Source organism: Paramormyrops kingsleyae, chromosome 12 (assembly GCF_048594095.1).
Source record: "Paramormyrops kingsleyae isolate MSU_618 chromosome 12, PKINGS_0.4, whole genome shotgun sequence".
NCBI lineage: Eukaryota > Metazoa > Chordata > Actinopteri > Osteoglossiformes > Mormyridae > Paramormyrops > Paramormyrops kingsleyae.
In genome coordinates, this window is record NC_132808.1 from 19796397 (window position 1) to 19815529 (window position 19133).

The 19133-nt window shown below is 43.7% G+C and overlaps 2 protein-coding genes across 3 annotated transcripts in view; both read right to left on the minus strand.

Moving 5' to 3' along the window:
* Positions 1-622: 622 nt before the first annotated feature.
* LOC111834709 (myozenin-2-like) lies at positions 623-7208 on the minus strand. The gene is made up of 6 exons (XM_023794295.2): positions 7039-7208; positions 5765-5865; positions 4790-4956; positions 4265-4367; positions 2446-2629; positions 623-1352 (listed from the first exon to the last, which is right to left on the minus strand). Exons 2-6 carry the CDS (start codon positions 5844-5846, stop codon positions 1124-1126), a joined length of 765 nt encoding a protein of 254 aa, XP_023650063.1. The 5' UTR covers positions 5847-5865; positions 7039-7208; the 3' UTR covers positions 623-1123.
* A 5873-nt stretch (positions 7209-13081) lies between these two features.
* The window catches only part of synpo2a (synaptopodin 2a), a 33775-nt gene continuing 27723 nt past the window's right edge, over positions 13082-19133 (minus strand). Inside the window, exon 5 of one of the 2 annotated variants that reach the window (XM_023794305.2) lies at positions 13082-18930. In XM_023794305.2, the coding sequence (XP_023650073.1) occupies positions 18475-18930 (456 nt within the window). In that variant the 3' untranslated portion in view covers positions 13082-18474. Of the gene's footprint in view, positions 19021-19133 lie in introns of both variants that reach the window. The other variant, XM_023794304.2, reaches the window with a different exon arrangement.

A 19133-nucleotide genomic window follows, 5' to 3' on the forward strand; every position in this document is an offset into this window, starting at 1 on the left:
TGCTTAAAAGCTATCTGTTGCAGCCCTAAGTTTAGCTTGCATTTAGACTATGGTGGTGGACACTGGTGCATCAGTGTAGTCATGTTTCTCCGTGTCAATAAAACACCGCCGATTAGACACAGTCGACTTTCGTTTGACCGCGTCACTTGTGCACGGTCGTTAGATGCCCATGGTTACTCCCACTCAGTACTTTTTTTGCAGTAACAGTGGGGGAGTTTGTGTCCAAGTATGGACCTCCAGTGCTACATCATGACCAGAATAAGGTTGACTGTCTCCATGGCGATATCCTGCAGCTGGGCCATTTAAGGAGGAAAACAAAAATCGAAAGCATTCCCCAGTAAGACACTCGCATGTAATACAGTAGAAAAGCCCCGCATGAAGGGAACAGTGTACAGTGCAGCAGTGAGATTTAAACTTGCTGACCCCTCACCTGGGTGGAATAGGAAGGGCGTTAAATAGAAAAGACGGACACAGGAGTTTCAGTGGCGTATATCCCTCTGTGTTCCAGAACGTGCCAGACACACATAGACACTGCAGTGTGTGTCATCATGGGTGACACCCCACATCACTAAAAGTTTGTCCACATCACAACTCTGGATGGATGTTACACCACTATCAGTCAAACATTTCTACCATTTTAATGCTGAAGAAATGTCTGCTATTATACATTATATCACCAAATAGTAAACTTCCATACTGTATATCAGTGATTAGCAGGCTCTTTTAATTTGTGTATTGACTTTTTAATCCTTTTCATTAGTCCATGGAAAGTCACCATTCTAGGACGTTAAATGCAGATCTGTTAAACTAAGTTTACAGAACACAGAGATGCTTGTTTATTAGTTAATAAATAAAAATGATGCAGTACGCAAATCACGGGGTTAACACTTGTCAGTAATGATGTAGTTGTATTTACAAGCCTTCTTACGTTTATACACAAAATCCTTAGGTCTTATCAAATTAATTCGCCCTGTTCTTTTGATCTAGAAGCATTCAGGGTACCTTCACTCTGCTGAGGTGGCCAGTCATCTTAGCTTATCAGTGATCACGTCTTGTAGCTAAGTTAGAGGTACACCTCTACAGACCCGTGGTGACGGCTTTAAGGCAATGCCACATCATCACGTCAGAGGTCGTCCGACTCTGGGATCGTCATGGGCTGCAGGATCACGGTGGGGGGGGAGGTGTTAGCTACCCAGCCCAGGGCCGACCTGTTGAACGTGGGTCTCTTTGCCGCCGTGTTCAGAAGCTCTGGGCACGGGTGGGGGGAATTTTCTAGAAGAAGGTCCAGCTCTGGAGCTTTGAAAGCTGGCACTGTGGGGGCCCGGTCAAATCCGCCGAACGGCGTAGCAACCCTGAAATTTAAAGAGACAGAGTTTCCCAGTCCAGTCCTTGCGGACCCACAGACAGTCCACATTTTTGCTCCCTCTCAGTCCATGTGGACTTGGAGCTGGGGGGGAGCAAAAATGTGGACTGTCTGGCTAGATCGGAGGGAGCAAAAACATGGATTGACTGTGGGTCCCTGAAGAGCAGATTGGCAAACACTGATTTAGCTGTTAAACAGGATGCAAAACATTATATAGACTCAGAGGAGTCATAAAGGGGGAGGGTGGGAGTTAAGATGATTCCCAGGGCCCCTGAGTGACAGGGGCTCTAAAAAACATAATTGGATTGGTCTGGGTTGGGGGTCCAATATGATATGCTTTCATGAGGCCCAAAATCTCTAGCAGTGCCCTGGATAGACTGAAGGACAGACTTATGCATGGGCTAAGTTGGGTTGAGTTGTAAGGGGCCCTACATTTTTTTCCTGGTTGTTACGACAGCACTTTAGGTAGGGCCCCAACAATGATTGTAGGCCAGGGGCCCCCACCCACCTACATTTAGCCTTGCTGAAATTACAGTAAGGTGGACACTGATGTCATATTGAATAACTGTACAATTTCATTTTCAGGCTAACGTGGAATGTAGTATGCATTATTAATGGCCCATCACATTTCCCAATGAGCAGCAGTAAAACACAAATCTGGGTGCCTCACTTCCGACTTAACAAAAGCTAAAAGGTCTCACCTTACTAAAACATCTCACTGCGCCCAGTCCTGACATGTGCCTGGAACGTGACTGTGCCGACACTGTCCCTGTTGTGCCACACCCCCCTCTACAGCCGGGTTCAGAACGTTCTACACTCTAAACCAATAGTCGGCTTCACCGTTCCTCAACAGAGGTGCTGGGCGTGCTGCAATTCAGCCTTTGTTTGTTTTCATGAGGTAATGAGAAATTCATCTGATCATCATCATGTTTCATGTGCAAGTCACATGACATTCGGATGGCTTGCCTGAAACCTGTATGACTGCTCGCGATTCCTGGAATACCTGAATCTGTCCCAAGCGGGCACATCCTCTACACAGTCTGCAAAGCCTTTGTGGGCCATTATGGACTTTAAACCATTACCTGTTAAAGCTCTTGTACATTGGAACCTCCGTCTGGGGTTCGGGGGTGAGATAACTGGAGCTCAAAGTGTCAGCCAGGGAGGGGTCTTTGAGCACAGCCTGATCCCAGGGGGACTGATAGGACTTTGGGACGGCTGTGCTGTTGAACCTCTCTGGTGGGACATCCTTCAGGGGTGCTCCGTAACCTAGGTGAGAAGCCACCTACTCATGTTGCTGTGACTAATCAGAATCAGAACCAAAATCATGTGTTTATCACCAAGAACTTTTATATACAAGGAATTTACTTTGGGATGTCAAGAAGAACAATCAAGACTATCAATATCATAAAAGTATGTACATAAATAAAATAAAGTAATGGCCTAGATCAGTGTTTCCCAACCCAGTCCTCGGGGAACCCCGGACAGTCCACGTTTTTGCTTCCTCTCTGCTCCCAGCGCACCTGTACCAGGTATTGGGTGTTCCTGATTGGCTGGGAGGGAGCAAAAACGTGGACTGTCCGGGGTTCCCCGAGGACTGGGTTGGGAAACACTGGCCTAGTGCAGATAATGAGCAAAGCGTGATGTAGAAGCGAGGAGGTTAGATGGCCTAGGGTAATTAGTAATGATAATGCAAATCTCCAGACTAGTGCAATCAATTTTTTAAAATGCACATACTGTATAACAGCTTGCACTGTGACTGAGAAAATCAAAGATAGAAAATATCTGAATATATGTTGAATTGTCCCTGAAAATGATCTGAGCTACTTAGAAATTTCCCAGGACATAATAGGATCTTCATGTCCACCGATCTGTTCTTCAGTCATCATGCCCCTTCATTATCCTGGCTAATGAACTTTGACCACCCAAGTTGCCCAATTCAGTTAAACAGTGTAAAATAAGTGAGGCTGCGGGGGGGAGGGCAGGGGGGGGGTGTTCACTAACAGCTCTTTTGCCTCGATGATCTTTTCTGCCGGAAACAGAAATTTTACCAACGACATGGGACAGCGCACCCCAAGAGTACCCGTTTGGTAACAGTAAGCTACGCGGTCGTTGGCAGAAGGGATTCCACTGCGTCGTGCTTTTTCCGGGCTTCTCCTGCGCCGGGAGAGAACAGAGTGCCATGTGATATGCGGACTCTTCCCAAAGGCGCGACAGCATTCTGCTGACCCCTGTTTACATCTGGCTCCGCATTCTGTTCCGCTTTCCTCTTCCTGGGCTTTGGGAGCGCTTCATCTGAGGAAATGCCAGGTGCCCAGGGGGACCTTCTTCAGGTGGCAGCTGCACTATGCCAACCTTTCTGGGGTCTTCCCTTCATAAACCGATTGCACTGACGCCAACAGGCACAGATTCATACATTTCTAGCATCAAATGTATTATTTTAAACCTTGCACAGCACGGAAGAAAGTTTCCATGAAGGTGTTATAATGAGTCTAGAACCAAAACTTAGTGTCCTGCTTCCCTTTTGAGCTGGCGGGTTCTCCTCTTTGGTCTCTGACTTAAACTGCAACCTGGTCAAATTTTGGTTTGCCAAGGGGGATCCCCCTGGTCGGCAAATTTTACCAAGATGCCCTCCCCCCACCCACGTCAAGCACCTGCACCCCCCTCAAAAAGGCTCTGCAGGTCCCAGGTGGACATCATGGAAGCGATATCTAACTGACGTGAATACTGCTGGAAAGTAGAACGCTGCATTTGTTGACGGCGCGGCAAGAACACCAGGGCCTCCAGGCTGCACATGAGTCAGAGCAGCCAAGCCGCCCATCCAGTGAGTCACTTTGACCCGGCAGAATGTGTTCTAATTACTCTGAGCATGGGGGTCCAACCTGGGCTCACGCAGCTCGGTACCTGGGGCGATGTTCGCTGACTGGGCTGCCGAAGTCTCCGCATCTGGGGCAGTGAGCGGAGCTTCGCTGGTTTCGCTGCATTTACTTGTCGTCACTACTCCGGCCTTTGAGGAAAAACAAGAAGACGAAAAACCAGATAAGAGGAAGTCCACATGAATATATATCATAACCCAAATAGGTTTTAGAGATATCCTGTCATTCACAACAGATGGCAAAACGCTCTGCAAATCTTAGTTCTGAGCACCTTCCGGAAATAATTTAGTTTCATTATAACACGACAGGCAAGGAGACCCAGCGAAAGCGTTTTTGAGGTGAACTCGCCAGAGCACATACAGTCCGGCCAGCAGGATTGCTAAAACTGATCGATTCGCTGGCGGCTGCCTGGGTGCTGACTGCAGGAGGACGGTGGAAGGACGCCAGGTGCATTAATCCTGCGACCGTCCGCCCGTCCCGCCAGGGGTCACCGAAGATAGCAGGAGATGGCCATGGCGGGGGTGGGGGGGGGGGCAGTTGCGGGTTTGCTCACCTGCGTCACAGAGGCAGCCTCATTCTGGACGCTCTCGAAGGTGTACCTATCCGAGCGTCGCTGACGCATCTTGAACAGACGCGAGCCCCTGTTGGACGACAGAGACAGCTCCTCCAGCATTATCTCCTTAGGAGCACTGACCTTTCTCCCCAGGTCCATCACATCCTCTGCAGGGACAAAGACAGTCGTAAAAAAAAAAAATTGCTAGCGTTAGCATTCCGTCATTAGCCAGCTAGACGCTACTCATCACCTTTCCTTTTTTAACGCATTGTTCTCGTGGCGTAATTTCCCCCTGGCTTCTGCTGCTTTATGACCCGGCCTTTGTGATGCTGAAGGCAAAAGCTGAAACGCTACCCTTCAGAGTGCCCCACAGCTGTCATGGGTCTTTAGGATACTCCCAATGTCCATACATAGATGACCTCCCACAGAAATAGATGTTCAGAAGGACAACTACAAAAAGACAGCTCACTATAGGTAGCGCAGCAGATTGTAAGGGGTGGCATTTAAATGGTAAATGAGACTAAATTGATGTTCAAAGTAATTTAAGCTCATTAGAGATGCAAACTACAGCAAATGAACTACCGAGTTCACTTCAAAAAGCATTGGCAAAACACAACTTAAAAAAAAAAATCTGCCCAAAAAAGAGTGCCCAGCTGGCCTTAATTAACAGTGCAATCAATATCAAAAGAGCCAGTTGGTTCCCTGGAGGCTTTGGGCACTGGACAGGTGATCAGTCGGGCAGCAGAACCACCAAAATACTTAAATCTACTCTAGTGCTAGTTTCTCCCACTGACTTATAGTAATAAAATATTTGATTAATGTCAAATTCTATGGAGAGACTCGCAACAATGGGCTTGAAGACTGGCTCATGACAAAACGTGTGTGAGTGCGTGCAAGGGATCGCGCACTCGCGTGTGCACGCTTGCTGTCATCCACCATGCATGCCAGCACAGGAAGCGTGCAGTCGCACTATACCGCAAGGGCCCCGGACTTCTCGACAGATCGCAGCCGCCTGGGCCTTCCTCTGCTGCGATGACATCATGGTGTACTGCGACATGGCACCCCCCCGGGGGAACCTGGAATAAAAAAAAAAGCAAGAGCACAGGATGCGTGTGGCACGACGGGTCCAGCCCACGGAAGCGGAAATGAAGCTCGTCCCCCGTGGGGGGCGCCGTCGATCGGACGTGTCCACGCGGAGTCGTCAGAGTTCAGCTGGGAGATTTATTGCGTTGGCATTTCCCTTTAAATAACCTTGGAGTGCACCTGTGTCCTGGCAGGGGAAGTGTCACAGTGGCACTGGGGTTGTTTGCCACCCAAATTTGTGAGCTGCTTCGCTGTAAACGGTCTGGTGTGGGACCTCCGTTCCCCTCCATTGTTCTGCATGACCCTTCATGTTGACTCTTAGGAGGAGACTCCCACTAATATAGAGCGACCCAATATGAAAACTTCCCCTCGAAATGTGCAAACACAAGTGAGGATCTCATCCCTGGGGTCTTGCGGAACAAGCCCCGGATGAGGTGCGTAGTCCCTGCCCTAACGACATGCTAGCTGATGGTGTTCGGTTTGGGAACTTCCCGTGAGAGGACAGCCCCACCGAGGCTTGGTAAGGTGCACAAGACTAGAGGAACCACAGCTAGGGATTTAAAAACTGGGGAGGGACAGAACAACAGAATAATATGACACAGCTAGGGCTGCTGGAGAGCCAGGATGCACTGGAATCACATTGGAATTAAAACTAGAAAAATTAGAATTAAATCCATTAAGGCACAGAATAGGATGGAACTATTGTACTTCCATACAGCTTAATTGTACACAGAATAGGTTCTCTTTCCTAAATTGTGTGAACGTTTGAATCATCCAGGTTTATATGGACAATGTTTCATAAAGATTCAGTGCTTTCAAAACATGCAGACAAAAATTTGTCAGTAGGATGAACTTATTAGAAATGTTACGGCACAACAGACAAAGTAAAGCGTAGCCAGGGCTAATATATTCACATTTTACCATAACTGACTGTTAATGAGACCTTTGCAAGATATACCTTGAAAGAGAGCATGAAGACAAACTCTTTTTTTCACAGCGTAAACTTACAAAAATATCCCGCCTGTTAGAGTGGGGAAAAAGGATGCAATAATATTTAATAATGTAACTCTTTTTAAAAAAGAAATCTTTGCAGTGGCTTCATTGTTCATTGCATAGTGCTGATTACACAGTATAAACAAATGTATAACTAAACAAAAAGGTCATACCTCAGAAATGCACCAGCGGGCACCTGGATGGGACTGCTTGGAAGCAGCAGACACCTCCTGTCCTCCTCAGATGCCTCCTGTGTCCTCAAGGGAAGCTAGGTGGGTGTGTAGGGGTGGGGGTCTGATCTCATGGGGTCCACACACTCCCCAGTGTCATGGCAGACGAGGGGGTGGGCACTGGTACGTATCTCACATCGACCGACTAAATATAGACTTCTAACCAGCTGTCCCACGCGGTAGACGAACTGGAGATAGAGGTGAAATGCAGCCCCTGAGCGCTCCTCATTATGACATCTGACTGCTTTCGAAGAGAGACGTTCACCCATTGTGTTGTGGAAGCCTTCTGGCTGGACAAAGTAGACATAAGATGTTAAGAATTTTACGCCTAAAACAGTGAGGTGAATTAACAGTTAACGTTGAGCAGAAGCCATCGAAGAACTCTGGTGTGGATTCCTTATCTCCATTATGTACCTGAATATCAGTCACCTTTAAAAGCACCTTATGGTTTAACTTCCAGAGCTGCATATTTCTTGAAGCAAATGCAGTGTCAGACTAGAGAGTCCAGTGGAGTTGCAAGGTCATGTATCCCGGTGGCATTTTAGTCGGAAACATCACTCTGATTGTGCAACATCGGCAGAATTCCTAGTTCAAGCCAAGGCACTGATTTTGAAACATTGGTATCTACTATTTGTATAGGATTAGAATGTCCCTCCACAGGATGGGATAAGGGCTTCAGTACAATCCTTAAAGTTCCATTGCTAAAGGTTTATAAAGCCAAGCAATATGCACGTTTCTACGTGAAACAATAAGCACGTTGGCATTTATTTTATGTGAGGAATGGCCACTGGAGCTGTTCTCATCAGTGGCAGTTCTGGCCCTTCTCAACTGGGGGGGGGGGGGCAGACTGAGGCTATTTGTTCCATTACGGGGGCCAGATGCATTTCACCTTAATGTCCTCCAAGTATTACTAACACCGAATTGCCAGCATTGAAAAAGCAAAAGACACTTTTGAAAACTGATCAGTTTTCTATGCAGTGCTTTGCAGTCACATTTTACAGTTTTTACAAATATGTGTCTCGCTCTGACTTCTTGTTTAGACTGTTTTGATTATTTTGCTTCTGTCGTTAAGTTCGCTTTTCACCAACTGAAGCGACTCGGCCACCAGATGCAGCCACGTTGAGTCCGTCAAGAAAATGCTTTTACGTTTGCGTTTCGCTTGTTCCCAGCGCACAAAATTTTAGCCCACACATATAAATGTAAATAATACTAATAATAATCATATTACACACCCAAGTAGCATACACATTTTCGGGGGCCACGGGGGGGCCATGCATGTGGTCACAGGGGACTGCCTGCCCCCCCCCCACAATCGCCCCTGATTCTCATTGGACAAGTAGTCCTCACAAGACCTGTAGCCCTTGTCAGCTATATATACATGTACATGTCTGCTCTGTATGTAGTTTTATTTTGAAATACGTGTTTAACAACCACCTGTAGCCACTTTTTATTGTTTCATAAAAGATCACTTTTTAGTATCTGTGTCTGGGCTGCAGATTTATGTCTTCAAAGGCGCTTGAGTGTAACAAGTATGTTTGAGAATTTGAATCCTCTCATTGCGCAGCATGTGGAGACAGACTTATAGCTTGTGATTAAGTGGTGGTGAGGAATGTTTGGTACCAGATAGTACAAGATGTAATTCACGTTGTCACCACCAGAAGAGGATGCTAAGGGCTTACCTACTGTATGCCCCTTAATTATTTAACATAATTATTAAGGCCACATCCTATGGTAGAAGTTGAGATGAAAAGATAAGATTTCCTATTTGCTCGATACTTAATCTATGATGACGATGATTATGGAGAGTCTATTTCTGCAACACTCTCAGACCTGCAGCAGGTGCAGGAGTACCACTGTCTGCAACTTAAAACCATTTATTGGGGCTTGACATCCAAGTCTTGGGTGTGATTCTTCCCCATATGGGTGTTTTGGAGGTTAAAGATTCTTCTGATACATGCATCAATAGTAGGAAGTCAGGGGCTTCCTGCCCTCCTTGAGATGAATGTGTTTCAGAGTTATGAAGAAATGTTTAATCAGCATAGTTTCACACAGTTTCACAAGGCCCGTCTTCATCCTGCATGTGTAGCTTGGACAGAAGCCCTGACTGTTATAAGTTTGAGGTGCAGCCAGGGTTAAGGTTGTAAGGCATGCTGCTGTATATGTTAGGTCCATAAAGATACTCCGCATCACACATACACGGTTTCGGTAACATCCTTCAGTCTGCTTTGAGTCCACTAATGGTAGGCTTACAGATGGTCATATAGTATCTAGGGGTCTTTTATGATTAGTGTGAGAAGGACGTTCCAGTGCTAGTTGTGAATGTAGAGACTCAATTTATTTAGTTTCCAAGACATATATTAGGAGAGTTATTTACAGTATGATAGTTACCCGAAAATACAATACTGATACATATGAGGAATCTGGCAGTGTAGAATCTTGCACAGAGAAGTTTCCTTGACTTGAGGGATGTTTCTTAGTCCAATCTTAGTCTTGAAGAAGAGCAAAAGGGGAAGGCTCTCCTTCTGAAGTATGGTACAGTATAAGTGAGGGAAGGTTGGCGTGTTCTAAAATTCAACGTTAGATGAGATTCCTGATCACCAATATTATTAATTTCCATCCTTCTCAATAGTAGTTACTGTTCTTCTTGAAGAGTCCTTAGAGTTGTGTGGGCAAGTTATTACAGTCCTCTCCTATTTTGGAGGTCCAAAAAGATGGCAGTATATGTAATTAAGCACCAAAGATGCATTCCTTCTTCCACAAACAATAGAGTCTCTTATTCCCCTTTCTGGAACCATATTGTTTTCCATACTCAATTTGGCCAGTGCAGGTTATAAGTAGTTTCCGGTAGCTGAAGACTGAGTTTCGTAAGATGCCTTTCGGGCTATGTAATGCCCCTAGCACTTATTACATTTTTGGATACGAGCATTTCTGCTCTTTGTGGCTTTACGTCAACAACACTGTGATATTTAATAATCACACAATAAAAGTCAATGTGTGGGATTCGTCCGAGCAGAGAGTTTTTAATGTGTTGTAAAACGGCACCTTTACCATCTGTGGGCCGTCGGCAGATTTATATTTTAAAAGGAGAGTGACTGTAACCAATGTGTTGTAGAAGCTGAAGTCTTTTGTGCGGAGACAGGTGCGTAGTGTGAGACTGAGGAGTGGCACGCTAGGGCAGAGAAGGGGTCAGTGTTTTTCTTGCATTCTAGTGTGTGTATTTGGAGTGTTTGGCTATTGCTGGCCTAATGTTGACTTATGTTTGTTGTGTTATTGCTTAAAGTTAATTTCTGTGTATTCTTAGGTATATTTCAGGTGGTGACGGCATACAACCCAAGGTCACAGTGGCTTTTTTAAAAGTGTAATTATAATAATGTGTTATTGTGATTCAGTTTATCTCAGAGGTAGCTGCTGATGTAAGGAAGGATAATGGATTTTGGTGCAATGTGATTTTATTGATTTATAAGTGTATTTTGAATATAATATTGGGGTGTTTGTCACATTTGGACCTGCTGAGCTTTATTAGTGAACTGTTTTGTGATGTTTTAGGAGCATGACAGACGTTATGCAGCTTAGCTACAGTGTGGTCTCAACCCCTGTTGGTTCGTGGGACGTGTCTCTACTTTTTGCTGCGTAGCGGAATAATTTGAGTCTGCTGTGCGCTTAAACATTTGCTTTTTCTTTTTTGTATTTTTGCAAGTAGTACAAAACTGTTGTTATTTGAGAGGCTCAAGTTATATAGAGAGATATAGAGTTATTTGGTTGCTTTTTTCCCTTTCAAGCAGTTTAACAGTATTGACTCTCATCAGGAAGAGTAAACATGACTCCTTGGAAGGATTTGTAATATTTGTAGGATTTCAGTTCACTGAATTTACACATTCGCACATTGGCACGAAACTGACTCATCAGTCTTGTCTGGACTTTTAAATCACATGGGAAATAAAATGTTCTTTGCAAATCAGCGGTGACTCCTGAGCTTTGCTCATATTGTTCTCAGCGGGACCTTCTGTGCCCAACAGTAGATATATTCCTAAGGATCTCCAAGTCCTATATTGGGAGTGACGTAGTCACATTAGTCAGTCTAATGTAGTGCAGGCCACATAAGATTTTAAATAATATAAAATCCCACAAAAATCGTGTCAACCACGTGGTGTTACCATGCATAAGTTCAAAATGCTTTAAAACTTTAAAACACGCACAACTTTGATAATATGATGGTCAGGCCTTAAAATAGCCTGATCTCACTGGGGACTGGCTACACTGCTTCTGCACGTTCTGGTCCATTCTGGAACATTTTAAAAATAAACCAAAGATAATGTAATATGAAATGTAAACATCATTAATCTCTGAAATTTGATTTTCTGTGTCTTATTTGTGTATAATTGTGCACAATCATCCATCTATCCATCCATCCATCTATCCATCCACTTGGTCAGGGTCACACGCCTGTAAAATTGTTGAGAAAATGTTTTTCTTCACTAATAAAATGATTTCAGAACCTTGTGTTACATTTTTAAGCAAATAAGATAATTGTACTGGAGGTCCTCATAAGTTGTGAATAACCTGGCTAAAATAACAAATGTTACCAGCTTATTACAGCTCTGTTGTAATAGTCTTGTACTGTCCATATACTGCATGTTGTTAATACGGGAGATAATAAAGGGAAGGTGATGGAACGGTGACCTCCTGAACGTTTCCATGAGAGGAAACAAAACCTCCTGTGGTTGTTAGTAGAAAGGAAAGAGGTTCACAGTAAACAGCTACCCAAGTGCCTGGATACAGTCAGTCAGAAATAAACAAACGAGCATTATCTGAACTAAAAATCCTGTCTGCTCCTGTCTCGCGCGAACATTGGCAGGACTGCGTCCGCAAGTCGGCGCTTCAGGCTGCACAAAGTCTATAAGACAAGCTGTGATGAGTGAAAACATGGAGAACGGGGAACATGCAAAGGGATAGACTGGGGGCAGCGGTGCAGTGTCTGCGGGGGCAGGGAACATGCAAAGGGAAAGACTGGGGGCAGCAGTGCAGTGTTTGCGGGGGCAGGGAACATGCAAAGGGATAGACTGGGGGCAGCAGTGCAGTGTCTGCGGGGGCAGGGAACATGCAAAGGGAAAGACTGGGGGCAGCAGTGCAGTGTCTGCGGGGGCAGGGAACATGCAAAGGGATAGACTGGGGGCAGCAGTGCAGTGTCTGCGGGGGCAGGGAACATGCAAAGGGATAGACTGGGGGCAGCAGTGCAGTGTCTGCGGGGGCAGGGAACATGCAAAGGGAAAGACTGGGGGCAGCAGTGCAGTGTCTGCGGGGGCAGGGAACATGCAAAGGGATAGACTGGGGGCAGCAGTGCAGTGTCTGCGGGGGCAGGGAACATGCAAAGGGAAAGACTGGGGGCAGCAGTGCAGTGTCTGCGGGGGCAGGGAACATGCAAAGGGAAAGACTGGGGGCAGCAGTGCAGTGTCTGCGGGGGCAGGATAACTTATCAGGGGCCGCAGGCTGACATCAGCATGGACACTTGGCTGTAACAAACCGTTCCATTTTTCCTGAGATGAAGTGGGCCCTGATGTTATCTCTTAGATAGATAGATAGATAGATAGATAGATAGATAGATAGATAGATAGATAGATAGATAGATAGATGTTTATTTCTTTGTGAAAAAATATGTACACCTCATGGAAATCATCTGCCTGCCTATCTATCTATCTATCTATCTATCTATCTATCTATCTATCTATCTATCTATCTCTTAGCTGGCCCAGTCAATTCAAATTAATGAAACAAAATGCATATATTCAGTAGATGTTATACAATCTGGTTCAGCACGATGATTTATAACATTTTATATACTATTCCACCTAGTTTTTAGTTTAGTATAAGATTTACGGTAATCTTTAAATTCACATAATGACAAATCATAACCTGTATACAGTATGTAATGACAAGGACTTTTCTATCTCCACACCCAACATGAATAACTGAATCATAAGCGCAAATATTCAGTGATGTCATTAAGCCAAGTTTATTTAGTTGACCATCAAGTCCGTCCGGTTTATTGGAGAAGACGTTTGATAAAATAACATACAACACCTGACACACTTTTCCATTTGCCTGATGCGACTCATTTTCCAGGTACAGCAGCGGCTATAAACTATTACAATGACTCAAGACAAATAAAAACAGAACTTTCTTCTTGCAAGTGCTTTAAACTAATTTTTACTGTATTTTAAGCAGCACTATATTATTATTATTATTATTAATAATAATATTATTATTGTTAACAACAATATTATAACAATATATTAAAATTATATTATTGTCAATTATTGTTATTATTATTAATAATAATAATAATAATAATAATAATAGTAATAATAGTAATAATAATAATGGAAACCTAAAACACAAAAAACAGATGTGTCTTCAAAATGAGTCATGCTCATTTACTCAAATTGGATTTACTCATCCTCATTTACAGATTTACATTTCTCTGAAGAGGAGTGAGTTCATGCGTTTGTAGAGCCCCAGTGCCGCCGGTGTCGCCTTTCATTCAACCCATCCGTACCCGCCCCCCCAAAGCTGGCAGTAAGTACGAGAAAGAGCTGACGGCGAAGAAACGGCGTTTAAATCGGAGGCGATGGGTTATGGTGACTCAACGGCACAGAACGTAGCCCGATGCTAAGAATAGCGTCAATTTCACTCGCATGAACAGCAGCTGCTGACTTCTATAAGTAAAGAGCTGCATGCGTGCAGATTTTTAAATGTGCAACGTGCGCTTCACGAAATACTTAAACCCGAGGGATTGGCTGTTGTGTTCCTACTGTATTATATAGGTTTACGGCTGACAGAGACAATGCATTGATTGTTGCTTTATACCGAATTAGGACTAACCTATCTATGGGCAGGTAATGCAATAAAGGGCAAATATCAGCATGTCAATCATAAAATAATTTTTGACCCAAACCTGAGGGCAAGTATATGCACCGTAATAAGAAATAATTATTGTTCTTACCTTACAAATGACTTCACTTTTTATACTTGACATCCAGATTACAATGAAAATCATAAGGGAAAATATGGGTTTTGAGTAGTTTTGGTAGGGCTTGTCTCGTAATATTAAAACTGAAATTATTGTTTGAAAAAAATGTTATGATTTTTCACAAACCAGATAGATGCAATTAGGAATTAATGCCACTGAATCGCTCTGTAGTTTCTGTTACGGTGCTCACAGAGATAATTAGGCCTGCCTTATCTTTTGCTTCTAAGCATAGTGGCAAATGTGTACCGTAACACAGCCATTGAAACACACATTTAACATTAATGAACAAGGTTAAGTCCACAATGAACACTTGTTATTTTTATGGACTATGCATTTAACTGCCTATCATGACATATAGCCTAATGAATGCGGTGTAGTAGGCCTACCACTTTGCAGTTCACCTGCAGTTGAGATTGTAGCTACTAGACAGGGCATATGGCCGAATTTTATCTAGCGCAGAATCTGATTGCATCTGCTGCGATGTAAATAACTTTACGACTTCATTCATTAACTAGATACGATACGCTGTGCAGTGTTGTAGTAGAGCGCAGTCGACTATACTTAAAATCGCAGCAAAATGTAAATGATCATAAAGTGTTACATTTATTCACCAAATTTAGATATTATAATTGTGATAATTATCTTAATCGGGATTCATGCTTCTTGACCCCTATAGAGTTCTGGGTTCCCCAAACAAGAAAAAACATCTGTGGGAAACTTACATTGCAGTCATATGATCCATAGTTAATTAATGTTAAAATATTTCACGTTTAATCACGCAATAACCACATAACACAAAATAGATTGCTTTATAAGGCATTTACCATATTGTGCTTGTTAATAAAGTTTGGCAATACTACTTATACACTGTATTTTTCTGCAAGCGAGCTGTTTAATAATAGGGGTGAAACCAAATTGTGCAAACAATTTAAAAAAAATCTCTTTCTTCATTATGACTAAGATACACCAGAATGCAAACCTGGAACGACCAACTGCTTTTTGCACAAAATATACAGATTGGTAAATATATACGCTTTCATATACGGACTCGAAAGGTCACGGTCTCACTACCAGCGTTAAGAACAGTTCAGCCAAGGTTAGGCTGCAGATTTAAATGCTAAAGTTGCATGGACCGAAGAAATAGTATGGCGCGTGTTAAAACAAGCTGGAAAACAGCAGACTGCAGGTAAAAAACAATGATGTAATATATTTAAATATTGAATCCCACTGTCAAAGGCATTTGAACACTTTAATTCATTAAATAATATAAAGCGAACCTTTAAAAAATCATTAAATCCATATTGAGTTAGTTAGCGGTCAAAACCGTATTAAAATTAATAGACTCCTGTAATACCTTCAAATACTTAACTCCAGGAAAGCATAAAAACTAACGAGGGCAGCTTTAATATGAGAAGATAAATGCACAAAAGACAAAAACTTGGCAGGAATGTGTTCACCATTCGACTGAAAAGCAATTCATTTCATAAACGTTTTCTTACACAGAGCTCAAATGAATGGTATGAAAGTTAATGTGAAGATACACAACTGTTATCAATACAGAAACGATACAATTAATGTACGTGTCCAACAAGGGCTTTAGGAAGGAGAACATAAATACATCACCGATAAAGCATCGTGGCACATCAATCAACAACGACAATAAAAAGCAAACATTTTAACGGCCTGGAATTACAATAAAGCTTGCATTTTTACTGAGAACAAGCTGATTTCATACATAACGTTTTCCTGTCATTGTTCCAGCAATGCAATAAAAACATGCTTATTTCGTTACATAAACAAGGTTAATTTGACCAGGTGTTAAAATTATATGGTCGAAGAGGTCATAATAATGTAAAGTATTAGCTTTAAAGAGGTTTACGTTGGCTCAGGTTTGTACACCAGAGATTATGTGCGGTGAACAATTTATGATTTTATATACACTTAACCTAATGAACTGAATACCGACTGTTAAGGGATTTACATCCTATTTGCATTGTCGTCCGCATTTCAATATTAGCTTGCGATACAAAATGTACCAGAAGCGTTATTGAAGAATTACATTATACTATTCGATGTAAATTACTTACTAATAATTACTGTAATCTTTGTGTTACGAGGAAATTATCTCTAGTTTCTAGCGATATTTAACATACAGCTCTGTGTATCTAAATCATGGCCGCTGGTCTGCCTTAGAAAATCCCCTTGGAATATGCGCGTTAAATAAAACACAAAAAGCTAAAGTTCTGATTTTACAGAAAACTGTATGTATAAGAACATATTCTATGATGGGTAGTGGGCTGTGAAAAATACGCTACTGGGGATAGTAAAGTCCTTTTTTGCTGCACTTGCAAGATTTTAAAACCTCCCCCCCCCGCAGTTAAATGCAGAGATCGCTGTGACAAATGCTAAAAAAAATACTAACTGAAGGAATTTGAAGTACATGGTCATTTTGCAATTCCTCCAGCGTTCGCTGTCTTGTTATCAGTCAGCACAAAGACTGACTAACCTCCGAGAGAACTAACTGCTCGTCCAGCTTCTCCTGAGATAACACCACTTCCATCCCACTCCCCATCATGTGTCAAGCTTCTCTGCCATGGCCTCCGGTTAAATTGGCTCGCAAATCCACACCCCCTCACTGAATGGAACCCTAGGCAGCCACCTATGTCACCTACTGGGTGGACCAGCACTAACCCATCCAATCACCTGGCCCCTGCCCAGGGGCGGATTAACGCACAGGCTAGATATGGCTTAAGCCTAGGGGCCCCACGTGTGCCTGCCTGCAAGGGGACCCCCATTGGCGCGGAGGGGGGCGGGGTTGGGGGGCCCACAGACTACTGTAGCCTAGGGGCCTCTGTGCACCTTAATCCGCCCCTGCCCCTGCCATATTTCCCACATTTCCCAGTCCAGTTCACACTACATACTACACTCTTAAGGACACTTAAACTACCATGACACCTCATTGCATGTTGGAGACCACAAGAGAGCGTAATCATATTAAATGACAGCAAAACTTCACTTCTCGAAAGCCACGTTTTGTCTTTAGACGTAATTTCCGTCTGAAGACGCAGAACCCACTACGTGGAAATCTGATGGTTTTAACTTTCTCGTTGATATCTGTTTAGTTCATGTTTTAAATATCCATTCTTAATCGCTTAATTCATAACCCTGTGACCTTCGCTTTGTCAACTGCATCCACCATAAAATTACCAGAATTAATCTCGTTCAGAGCTGGTTTTCAGTACTGACTTAATCTGAGACACTGCTTCTGTTGATTAAAAACACACTCAAGAATGCATTCGCAAAAAACACACTTCCTGACAATCTTTTTAAGTGGCCAAATCTATCTGTTATTCTTATGTAGTTATATGGGTTCAATCTTTACGATTTACACTCTTCTACGTTATAAAAACCAAGGCTTTTTTCTGACTCCCTGTCTGTAAATCATTGTTAGTGAAGATGAACAATCGTGTCCTGTCAATCTTCCATTATTCAAATAAGGACAGAGGTCACAGTAGGTTAACATGAGGCTACTCTTGTTGCTGCGTCATGATCTGCCTTTGCTATGTACTAGAGACGATTAACAGGCAGTTACTGTCTACTCCACTAGTGCTGATGCCTCAAGCATATTATTTTATATAAGCAGAACTGAGTTCGACTTGAGCTTATTAAGTTGCAGGGATGTACGAGCTTGAAAAATTGTGATAGAAACTCTCACCCCCATGACAAAAAAATAAATCCTTGGATCCCCCTGCTATGGTCCCGCTAGTACTTTTTGTCTGGTACATTTTGTCAGGCTTGGGGGTGGTTGATTTTAGGACCCATATAAAGTCCTGGGTCTCCGGAACCTTCCAGGTTCTCCTTGGCCCTCTGACTTCCCTGCTCGCCCCTAACCCTAACCCTAACCCTAACCCCTTTCTCCTGTACTACCATTGCCTCATTTATTGAGAAAAGCACATTTCTGTTTCATTGTCCATTCATTACAAAATTATTTACATTTTTTGGCATGCCAATCAGACGCCAGCCAAAACCTCTCATGTCCTTATCTGATCAATGGGAGATTCCATCTGATTTTGAACTATCCTATATTTTTCTGTTACTGCAATCCGTATGCATAGATCATTGTGCATAGTGTCCTTAAATGACATTTCAATCCATTTCAAAACCTCTTGTATCTGTCGTCTTCATCTGTATCATTATCCTCATTCCCTCGTAAAACACATGCTAAATAACAGCCTCAGGTGCTCTGTGGAGCTCAGAAACATGTGTGACCTCATTTGACCCGTGAGGAGTTTCTTTTCCGCGTGTCGTACCATCGGTATTGTATGTGGGCCTCGCAGATTGTGCATGCTGGGTTAGCGTCTCCAGGGCATGGTGTATGTGGATGTGTAGCCTGGCTGGCTGATGCCCCCCCTGTGCCCGGGACTAGGCACCGTGTGATTGATCTCAGACTCGGTAGAGGACCTCTGGGCCTGCCATCTCCAGGGAGACACGTAGGGAACGGGCGCGGCCGGGGCTGACGCTACGCTCCTGGTCGGTGAGGCGACACACGTGGGCATGAAGCGGCAGCCTCCCGCCCCCTCGCCGCCGGCCCGGCGAGGCTCGTAGGACACCCTGGCCTTCCATTCCGCCGGGGGCTCTGGCAGCGACTTGCGGTGCGCGGCGGAGCAGATGCCGGAGGCCAGGTCTCTCTGGAAGCTCTGGAAGGAGAAGGCCTCGTCCACCAGCCCCAGCGGGTGCCTGGACGCCGCTTCCCAGGGCGTGGGTGGCTTGTGTCCTTTCCCCCACCATGGCACTTTAATCTCCGGGGGCTGAAAGCCAGAAGAGAGCGCGTGTTCTGAGCTGGCGGACGAGGAGTGAAGCTTTCTGGGTAGAGACAGAGAGTAACTCTTGTCGAGTTCCTGCAAAGATAGGCGTTACACTGGTTTATTTCATGTCTAATATTCTTTCCTTTCTCAGTATACTTAACCAGAAATAATATTTTCTGCTATCGATAACTATGTTCTCTCTATCA